At 36.2% G+C, this 12,051-nt stretch overlaps 1 protein-coding gene across 2 annotated transcripts in view; it reads right to left on the bottom strand.

Annotated features, from left to right (window-relative positions):
- Positions 1-6,271: 6,271 nt before the first annotated feature.
- The window catches only part of LOC117304172 (dystroglycan-like), a 56,264-nt gene continuing 50,484 nt past the window's right edge, over positions 6,272-12,051 (bottom strand). For both annotated transcript variants that reach the window (XM_033788648.1, XM_033788647.1), the window contains one exon: positions 6,272-11,094. In XM_033788648.1, the coding sequence (XP_033644539.1) occupies positions 8,692-11,094 (2,403 nt within the window). In that variant the 3' untranslated portion in view covers positions 6,272-8,691. The remainder of the gene's footprint in view (positions 11,095-12,051) is intronic.

Genomic DNA, 12,051 nt, shown 5'->3' with positions numbered 1-12,051 from the left:
TACAATACAATACAATAATCTTGATAGATCTCAAAAAGGGTAATTCAAAATCAAATGCTCGCATCCAGTAAAAACATTGCCACATTCAAAACATTAACAGACAGACATTATCGGTCATGTCAAAATTTCAAGAAAAAAAAGAATTTAGCGCCCCAGTCACTGGGTCTAGCCTGGGGTACATCACCACCCCATCAGGATTAGAATACGAGACCATTTCCAAAGTTGTGGAATAGATCGGGTAGGCTACTGAATTGAAACTTAAATTTTAAGTTAAAAGACGAGTTAAAAATAAAGGCAAAAATTCTAGAAAGCTGACTCGAACATGATTGTAAAACCTTTGTGGAAATTCCATCCGGCCCGGCTGCCGTATTCATTCAAGTTTTAAACTGACGGGTGACGGCATAATGCCTGCTTTTGCTTGGCTCATATCATAATGAATTGAAGGATCTAAATCTTGGTTGAAGTACATCGTGCAGGTTTTAGGTTCATATACACACTTTTCTCATGACCCAAATGTTTTAGATTCAGTACTATCACTTAGGAACTTCTCAACTTCATATTTCACTCACAATACCTCACATTATGTATTTTAAAAATAACTTACCGCATACTTTCTGAGCGAGCTCCATTTACTTGCTGAGCGCCGCATTTGTGCAATTTCCAACCAAAACTCAGGCCGCATTGACAAAACCAAACTCTTGATGGCGCTTCACATGAAAACAACAACCGCAACACGCCGGCACACATGTTTAAAAAAATGTTTTTAAAGTCTCTCTGACTCTAATGGAAAACAAATCAATTAATTAAGGTTGGACAACTGAACTTCAGACTTGTTTTCAATTATCACAGTGTTGGTAGTTTTGCTCTACCCAGCAGATGTGCTTTCCCCCCAAATTGATTTGCTGCCAGTTTTACATGAAGCATAAAGCCAATATGACCAACTTTAAACTTCAATTCAAGCTAATAATTTGTATTTGCAAGTTCCCCAGTTGTGACAACTTGTCATATAATTACACAATCTTTTGAATGCACAAAACCCCAAATGGATGATTAAAACATGTTTTACTATTTTAATAATTTAAAATTGGAGTATCACCTCATCAATCGTTATATGATATACAAAGGCCATCTGGCTATCCACCACCACCCAGTAACTGAAATGTTTATGATTTTTCTTATTCATTACTTCTTTCTGGAAAGGAAACCAAGAAACCCGCATTGATCAAAAGAGCCCTGCACAGGTGACCCTAAATGCTTACGTCTGAAAAAAAACCCGTTGGATTCCTAAAGATGATGAACAAATTTAAGTTTTAGGTGAGGGCGAAGGAAACCCCCAAATCAGGTAGGGACAAAATGCCAAACAATGAGCAGTGCTCTGGTCAAGGATTGGGAGACCAATTATGGGAGACCAATGTGAATTGTCATTAACAAACCAGTAAGCCAACCCAAAAGCCCTCAAATGATTAAAGATGCTATGTCAGATTTTTGGCCGATTTGATCCAAAAATTTTGATTTAAAATTCAATAGGTATTTTGATGGGGGTCGAGAAAGTTACAAGCTTTCATTTGAGCCATTGCTCGAATAAGTCCGCCAATTATTAGTAGCAGTGTCATAAAGTGCTTAAAATTAGTTTTTGTCGGGATCCCGACAATATATCACGTGACCAATTCTTATGTGTTTTATAAGAAACGTTTTAAATTTTTGTCATGGTTCCTGACCATTTAAAGTAAAAGTTAAACTTTTTTTCGTTAGTGCGGGTGATACTCTTTGAAATACCAATACTCAAAAAAATCTACTTTTTAATGTTTGGGGCCAAAAATCTGACATAGCATCTTTAAAATTATAACAACAATTATTTCTATCATGAGACAGAACTAGCTCGGTATTTTGTATCTTCTATAAGCAAGCGATGGTTTTATCACAATTTGATTCCCTTTTAAATGAATTTAATCCTGTTCCCTGAGATTTCAGATTATACTTTATGATGAATAACAAGATTATTTTATTTAAGGCAGGTCAGAATGTTTTCCTCATATCGACCATTCCCAGTATCCAGTCTGCAACTGGTATACTCAATTCGTGTTAGTGTTTTTGATTGTTTGTTTGTGAGTTATAGTTTGTGGGATTTAGCCTCTTTGTCATATCTATGTTTTAACCCTCGACATCCAATAATCAACGTATTTTAACTTCACATGCAAAGAGGAAATGCTAAAATCATCATCAAAGTTTTCACAAAAGAATTCATGTTTAATAACATATTGTTCACTGCTAGCATCGTTACAAACCAGTAGGCAAGCACAGAATTACAGAATACAATACAAGAAGCTTAATATCGCTACAATAATAATAATAATATTCTATCAAGGTTTATCCACAAAAATTTGGTTAAATTCTCACTTTTACATGGTAGATGGTTATAATAACGTCAGACATTAATAGTAATATGACATAACCAAACTGAAAATAAATTCCTTTACATGTTACTGAAAATCTAAGTTTCTGATAAAGCCAGGTGTAATCCTGGGTTGCTTTGTTCTTATTGTTTTAACAATTTCTAAACACAGCTGTTTAGGGAAAGTCACTGTCTGTTAAAAACAACACAAATTTACTATTTAACACCAGTCTTCCATAACATTACTTTAGCGAGGGAAATGGAGCTTCGACACAATGTTTGTTTAGCGCTCAAAATATTACCATAGTTTTCACAAACACATTTTCCTTCTGCCCAGGAAAGTTTGGACATTTAACAGAAGCTCTAATGATTTAATTCAAAGGAATACAACTATACATAAAAATAAACGTAACCATTAAGCACCCTTGCATATTGATATCACTGTTGTCAATGTGCTGCAGCCGCTACACTCAGCCTGATCATTATCTACATGTTACTGTTGCAAAGCAGTTCAGTGTTTCCGATACATAAGGCATTTACATATTATTTTATAGTTTTACATTGAGCATCACGGTTCGTGATTACAACCTTTATACAAACTGTTCTGCACTGACAAACAATGTATTGTTGTACACTACAATGACCTGTACATAAATAATAAATATTCCATTAAGAAGAGGAACATGCTATATAATGAATATTCATGAAGTACCGTGACCTCTTCTGTGTGTAGTAAATAAATCTCTTTCCCTGAATGCATAGGCCTACACATGTAGCTTTTGAATTCAATTGAGATGGACATTTGTTTAAGGTTCAGTAACGACTAACAATTTGTATTTTTATTTTTCACACAGATTAGTAAATAGAGGACTATGGCAACATGCATTCCATTCCAACAACATCCTTTGTCAGCTAGTTGTTGATGATTGTTTCACTGCACAAACCTGAGTGCCATTATAGCAAAGCATGCAGTGAGCTCGATGATAACAGTCATCATGCATAGCATTTTTAGCACATTTTATTAATTATTTTGTTGACAATAGGCTGCGTGTGGATTGACTGTTTTCCTTTCTAGCTGAAAGAATATTAAGAGCATGGGTAGACCAATAACAAACAACTCAATACATGTACATTATTTTAATATTGACCAAGTCGGATGAATTGCAATCATTGCCGTCACTCTTTAACAATTAGTAATTCCACTGCAGAAATTAATAAAAGAAGCTACAAGGTAAGAAGCAAAACTTAACATTTATACTTTCTGATTTTATAAAACAAAATCCTTTTTGCAGTGTTTTTACCATTTTCGCTTACAAAAAAGAAGCTTGAATATTAAGGTCTGGTAGCCTATTGTATGTATAAACAAGAAATAACTTACAAATTTTACAAGGTTTCTTAAAATGCACAAATATGCCATCTTATTACTTGTACATATGTATTTTCTCTAGAGCTAAAACAATTATTACACAATAAAGCATAAAATGAGGTCATTGCTTACCAACCTATGTCATTACTCCTTAAATAGGCTGCCATCGATGAGGTCAAATAAGGTCAAATAAGGTAAATGTTGTATGTCTGTGTCACGCATAGCTCTCAGCATATTCTCCCAACTATAATCAGTGTTTCCGATTCATAATCAGTGGTTCCAAATCATAATCAGTGTTTCCAAATCATAATCAGTGGCCCCAAATCATAATCAGTGGTTCCAATTCATAATCAGTGGTTCCAAATCATAATCAGTGGTTCCAAATCATAATCAGTGGTTCCAAATCATAATCAGTGGTTCCAAATCATAATCAGTCTTTCCGAATTATAATCAGTGGTTCCACATCAAAATCAGTGGTTCCGGAGTTAGAACTTTCAGTAAAGAAAAAAACACCTGCTGCAAAATAATTGACTGATCCATAATCAGGGCAATTTTCATGTTTTCAACGTGATGTGAATAATAAACTGAATTGAATTGAACTGAATTGAATGGCTAAAGAACAAAGTTAAACAAATCTACTCAAATACCTTACAGTGGCCTTCAAACACTTTCTGCATCTTCCCTTTTGTTCTGTGTCTTGACAACATCAACATCAGATTCAAATTGAGGACTTAATCATTTTAAAACAATAATTGCTTGAAAGTCATAATGAATTGCATATAAATTTCTTATACATGGGCTAAAAAAAACTTTCAAATACACTTTAAAATATATATATATTTTGAAAGATATAGATATAGATACACTAGAGAGGGAGAGAAATAACAACTAAAAATGGAAGAAACCACTAATATACAAATAAGCACCAACCAAACCAGAGGGTTTAAACCCAAGCCAATGCAGCTTCTGCAGCTTGTGCAGTGCCTATGATTAAATAATGGAGAGTTTTGTAATAACATGAGGTGTTTATATTACATTGTACTTACATATGAACCTCCCTTGTACTCTATATGAGCTCTATTTTTCAGAAAACACATTGGAGACTATTAATTTTTTTGTTTTGTTACCCATACACCGATGTGTGTTAGCACTGTATACTCAGTACATTGGGAACAACAATGGTACGTTTGAGGCATAAATTCAAGGTAGCCTTGACCACAATATACATACATAGAAAGTCATGTCAAGTTTGAGAGAATCCAGCTGTGGTAATGTAGCATGGGTTCTAGCTAAAGCCATATCATCAGACATAATCAATATGTGATGAACTATTGCTGATATGAGCCATTCTTATCCATTACATCAGACATAATCAATATGTGATGAACTATTGCCGATATGAGCCATTCTTATCCATGCCATCAGACATAATCAATATCTGATGAACTATTGCTGATATGAGCAATTCTTATCCATTACATCAGACATAATCAATATGTGAAAAACAACACAGTCTTATATAACTGCATAACCAACAGACCTCAGTCCATATGGTTATGTTATTATTTCTACAACTATTTGATTAAAAAAACAAACAAAGGTTATCATTTGACCATTTGCTAGTTTATCAGAGTTTCAAAACGTCAATTAAATTAGACATACTTGAAGAAGAATTTAGAACAATAAACAAAAGGATCGCAACTCTTGCTCACATAACTTTTAAAATTGTAACAATAATATATACTCAATCAAATACATGTAGTACAAATAAAAGTGCTATATACCACACACACTGATCCATGCTATTTGATTGGTGGAACAAATGTCATGTGTCTACTTTTATTTTGCTATTTAGTTACTGCTACGATGCTCCAAAATTTAGTATTTGACAGGTGCTTGTACAATACGGATAATTATTGGATTCTTTCAAAAATTGATTGTTCCCGGCCTGTTTGTCCAAACAGGGCAGGGTCGATTCATGGCCGACTGTACAAGAAGTCGTACAGAATGTTGTTTTTAAGGGCAACAGTCATTGCTGATGAAAAGTCTGAAACTTGGATCCAGATTTAAGGAGGTACATTGAAATGATAGCATTTCCACCTCTTGATAAACCATGGAGTTTCTAAGTAGCTTTTAGGAATAGTATCCTCAGTGCTTATTTCATTTTGAAAAAAAATACAGCATTTTAAAAATTATTCGGCAGACTTTGGTACATGTTAAGATTGTGGGCCATTCTTGTGTCCCTGTGATTTGTTTTTTAAATGACACGGATCTTTGAGTGAGTTATATATAACGAACATTGAATGCATTTCATTTGTGCATACAATTTGTATACATGTATTGTATCATCTGCACTGGGCCAAATTTCATAGAGCTGCTTAAGCACAAAATTTTGCTTAAGCAATAAAATCCTTGCTTAGTAAAATCACATTACCGGTCAAGACTCCACTCAATTGTTATGCTAAGTAAACAAAAGCTAAATACCAGTCACAAGCAATGTATATGGCATGAAATTTTGGCAAGTAACATGTGTAAAATAAGCAATCTATTTTTGTGCTAAAGCAAATTGTTTGCTCAAGCAGCTCTAGAAAATTGGCCCCTGGACAGAAGAGCTCATACTTAAACTTAAATATCCACAAAACCATCTGAGAAATCACACTGATGGAAAAAACAAACCGCCCATTTTTGTGACAACTTGGATCAACCTGTTTATTGTCTACACAACGTGTCCCCAAGCAAGTATTTAAGTTGACCTGTAAATAATCATGCTCACAGATGTTTTTTCCTAAACCCAATGATACATACTCCTTATAAAATCAATAGTGTTCACTTCAATCTAGAATGCAAAGTTGAGAAAACATACTTCGATTTGCAAATCAGATCTAAACAAAATTTGGATCAGATTGCATCCCAATAACACAACTCAAATACCCTTCACCAGGTTGATTTGTGCTTCATGCAAACGTAACTGAATGCCTCAACTAAACCAATAAATAGATTGCTCTTATTAGAAAGCCATTTGGTCAGTAAAAGTTGTACAAGTTTAATCAGGATTTCAACATAATGTTCCTGATTGAATAAACTAACAACATGTACATTCACAATAAAAAAACAAAATAAAAAAAGCAATGTCTGTGAATTTCCATTCTTGCCAAAGTAATTATGGTATAAGTTTCCTATTGAGAGCTTCAAATATGTGGGCTTCTTGTATTGGTTCAAGTAGCAACATTCTTTATATGAAAAAGAGAATATACACCTGTTTAACGAGGGTATTTGTATTGAGGAAAAATATCTATTCACTCAGAACCAACTTTATTTAATCAGTGTTTCCCTCACATTCAAATGTTCAATTTTATTTTGTCAGATATTTATATTGTAAAAAAAACCATCAAGCAACATTGTCACAATGAACAATTCCTTGCAAAAACAAGACTTATAAATAGATGTTTAGGGGAATAATTTAATAACAAAGCCAACCTCTCGCTCATTTAATGGCATCCGCATGTTGCTTCTGCATTTCAAAGGTAACGTTCAAAACTTTTAAGACTTCTGCTATGATAGCTTACAAAGCATTGTATTTTCTGTACAGAAATCTGTCATCCATAAAAACAAAATTTAGGTATAAAAAGCAATGTTTAAAAAATATAAGGCAATTTTAGTGCCAAATTACTCTCAAAAATTTCTCACACAAATAAGTATAATCTTCGTTAAAAATAGGTTGTAACTTATCTCTTCACAAAGTATTAAAGCAAACGAATATGCAGCAACAGTTCCACCTAGTTGCTGAACAAAGGTCCTTTTTGTAACATTGACAACACAGCACATAGAAGCACTATACATTAAAGATTTGCTTTTTGATCAGAAAGAGAAGTTTGACAAAGATAAAGAATTAGCTCTCACATTTAAAAGCATGGTGTTTTTTATATCTATTTAGATTATGAAGATATCATTGCTGTGGGAAAGACAACGCACAACTTGTTCTAAATAAGGCCAAGTACTTGGACAAGTCTGTATGATACATCACAATTCAGCAAGTACTTGGACAAGTCTATCTGATACATCACAATTCAGCAAGTACTTGGACAAGTCTATCTGATACATCACAATTCAGCAAGTACTTGGACAAGTCTATCTGATACATCACAATTCAGCAAGTACTTGGACAAGTCTATCTGAAACATCACAATTCAGCAAGTACTTGGACAAGTCTATCTGATACATCACAATTCAGCAAGTACTTGGACAAGTCTATCTGATACATCACAATTCAGCAAGTACTTAGACAAGTCTATCTGATACATCACAATTCAGCAAGTACTTGGACAAGTCTATCTGATACATCACAATTCAGCAAGTACTTGGACAAGTCTATCTGATACATCACAATTCAGCAAATCTGCACACTGTAAAGGATATTACTGTTACTCTTGTTTTGGCAAAGTTTGAGCAAACTTGGTAATAATAATATGGTTCAAACTTCCCAATATGGTTTAATACTCTTCTAGGTGGATGTTAACAAAATAAGAAAAGGGAAACCCCTGTCGTGCATAAATGACCAAGGATTTACAACAACATAACTTGTATTGACAGAATGTGCAAAAATTCTTTAATAAATACTTTTATACATATAATGTATCAAAAGAAGTCAATACTACAATTTAAGGTGTGAGGACATGACATTACTTCATTACTTACTACTATACATCCTACCTTTTATTGTTTTAAACCAAGTAAGCTAAAGTACCACTTGAAATACTGCAAGTTTTCGTCTTCTGGACATTTTAAAAATGTTAGTTTTAATCGCTTACTTTTGTAATTACCTGTTCTATAGGCATGAAGAAAAAACCACTCAGTTAAATAAAGAGATGATATTATAAAATTCATTGTCAATCACAAAATTGATGAGAGAAGAAAGAACAACTGTTGTACAAGGCTAAGGCTGAATATGGACATAAGCTGGGGGCTTCCTGTAACTTGAGATGTCTCTAGGTGGGACATTGCTTCTATTTTCAGGGGGAGATGGAGAGAGAGGAGGTGGAGGTTGATAACTCGGGGTACCAGACATATCTACCATTGGCAGACTATGCTTATCATCTTCTTCTCCACCACCAGGTTGATTGTTGCTATTAAGCAGAGGTTGTTGTGTCTCTGTATATTCTGGAGGAGACAATGGAGGTTTCTCTGTCTTCATGATGAGAGGTGAACCAGATGATGGCTGCTTCTCTCCATCTTCAATCTCATCAGCAAAGATGATAGGGATGCCTTTGTTAATGAATGTATTTTGGTCCTCGTCTGACAGTTTTCCCTTGCGACTCTTGCGATACAAGATGAATATAATAACACCAGCTATGAGTAGTATGACTGCAATGACTACAGCAGGAAGAACGGTGCTGATCCACATATCATTAGGTTGATTGGATCCTCCTCCTAAGCCAGGATCTGCAGTAGTTGTTACCACTGCCATAACAGGAGTTGTAGATGCACAAACACCAAAGGGTACGGATTCTACTTCAGTGATGTTAAACTCTGGCAAAAATGCATCGATCAAAGCCTGAGTTGGCTTCCCATTTGGAGTCATAATCTTAGACTGCAGCTCCAAAATAAGTTCATTGTTACACTGATCCGTTGGCAGGGTGTTATTGACCCAAGAAATGATGACAGAGCCACGTTTAATCTCGGTAATTGTTATTGCATCTGCATTGCTATCACCGAATGCCTTAGCGATTTTGTTGAGGATGAACAGTTGCATCTGTGGGTTGTTAATGAACTCATCATAATCAATATCAAGAGTCATTCCCAGCTTCACTGGTGGGGGTGGTGCATCCTCTATAGAAGGTGCTGCTGCTACAACAACCTCAAAAGGATTCCGCACTTGTAGGCCCTGGCTGTCTTGAGCAACTAATATCAGATCAAATCGTTTCTCCTTGGCTTGTTCTTTCAGGGGAAGACCATACAGAGTCTGGGACTTCTTGTCAAATTTCAGCCAGAACTTTGCAGGCAGCTCATTAAGTTCAAATGTCAGTACCAGGAGACTCAAGTTCCTTGTATCACCATCTTCAATATCAGAGAAAGTATTCCTACGAATAGTGAAGTTCAACAACTTCCCTTCCATAGCTTCAACACGTTTCAGACGTCTGTTCACTGTAGGAGCATTGTTGATGTAAAGAGTGGTAGGAGGAGCAGCAGTGGTGTCAATTGCAACAATGGGAGTGGTTGCAGCCAATGTTGGACTTGCTGATGGTGTTACCATTGGTGGTGTCATGGGTGGTTTAGGGGTTGTAGGTTCAGTAGCAAGGGATGGTGTAGTAGGTGATGTGGTGACCATGGGTACAGTTTGAGTAGGGGTTGGTTCTGGCATGGAGGTACGTGTCTTCATTACAGATTGGGAAGGTACAACAGTGGGAACAGCTGAAGAAGCAGTGGGTTTAGGATGGGGTGAAGAGGTTACCATTGGGGTAGGAGTAACATATACTGGTGATGCTGTGGGTGTAGGCCTCAATGTAATGCTTGATCGAGTAGCTGTTGGCATTATTGAGGGCGTGGGTTCAACAACAGTAAATGAGCGGGTAATGGTCATTGTTGGTTTAGGTGGTAGGGTAGTGGTCTCTTTCACCATTGTTGGTTTAGGTGTGGTGATGGACGGCATTGGGGTTGGCATAGGTGTTCCCATTAGCTTAGCTTGCCGTCTTACACGTCTCAGTCTATCTGGTCTGTCATTGGTCACTCGCCAACCAATAATATCATGCTTGAGTTTGCTGGCCATGGAACCATCCTTGGATGCAGTCTCTAGGACTGTCACCACTGGAAACTTATCCACATTGTTGGTCCTGCTGCAGCCTATCTTCCAACTTAGAGCAATTCCTGGATACTTCTCACGTTTGACATTACCTGGACCAGCAACCATCAGTGACCCATCAAGCAGGCTCTTACTACCAGCTGGTAGTAACCGAAAAACATCCAGTCCAAGTCTGGAATGCTTAGACATCTCAGATACCACTTCCTGGCGTTCTTTGGGCAGCATTTTGTCCCAGTTGGCATCCAGTATGATGGTTGCTTCAATTGCTGCCTCGTCATCATCACAACTTCCTTTAGTGGAAGTAGTGGTTTCCTTGAGCAGTGTAGCGGATGTTGTTAGGACTCTTCTCTCTGGTAGGACGGAGATGGAGAAGATGTCTGTTACTAGAGCAATGTCAGTAGAGTTGAAGGACCTTCCAGCAGCAGTGACTTGCATGTAGTACTGATCCAGATCTGCTTCTGATGGGATGCCTTGTACAGTTTGTGTTACTTCGTTGTAGAATAGCCAAGATGGTAGTGTATCTCTCCCTGCCTCAGTTATCTGAAGAAGAAAGAAAAAACAAATCATATTTTTACATTTGTCTGATTGATTAACAATAAAAAATTTGTTTGATGTTGAATAGATGAAATTATAAATAATACACCACGTACAAAGACTGCTGTCATTCGATTGGTAGAAATCACACCATGTAATAGGCATGAGTTGTATACTGTACATAAGTGCATGTTTTTGTCCAGTATATTTAAAATGTATGTTTTGTAAAGTTGATTTAAATTTGAAGAATCAAAAATTGTTAAAAGCATATCCATGTACGTTAAAAAATTATTTGAAAATGAAAATAAGTTCAATGACGGCAAAGCATAGTGGTTTACAAAGTAGACAGGTGTTGTGACTAATATCACAGAATGAAATTCCACTTCTCTGCTGTTAAGGCAACAGCGCCCTCACTTGGTCAGGATAATAATTCTGTTGATGTATTACGAGCAATCAAGACTGGGTTTACAACACTGTGATAGCTAGCATGGCAGTGATAGCATTGTGATCATTCATTCTCATTTCCAGTGGACTGTGTTAAGACTCATTGTGTTAATTAATCAAGCATCCTCAATTAGGTGTTCATACATGCCACATAGTCTATAGTAGTCTCCCCAGTAGACAGTCTTCATCTAACATTAATAACATGTGTCTTTAATATAATTACCACTCCAGAGTTTGACACAAATCAGACGACAGATGGATAGACCAACAAATAATTACTGGCTGTAATCTTGGGACCACGAACTTGAAACCTAATGATGTCAAGTGATAGAATACATCCCCAGGAGAGTTGTCAAGTGATAGAATACATCCCCAGGAGAGATACATCCCCAGGAGAGATACATCCCCAGGAGAGATACATCCCCAGTAGAGATACATCCCCAGGAGAGATACATCCCCAGGAGAGATACATCCCCAGGAGATACATCCCCAGGAGAGATACATCCCCAGGAGAGATAC

Source organism: Asterias rubens, chromosome 2, assembly GCF_902459465.1.
Source record: "Asterias rubens chromosome 2, eAstRub1.3, whole genome shotgun sequence".
NCBI lineage: Eukaryota > Metazoa > Echinodermata > Asteroidea > Forcipulatida > Asteriidae > Asterias > Asterias rubens.
Note: the sequence above shows the minus strand (reverse complement) of the source record. Positions and strands in the feature narration are given on the sequence as shown.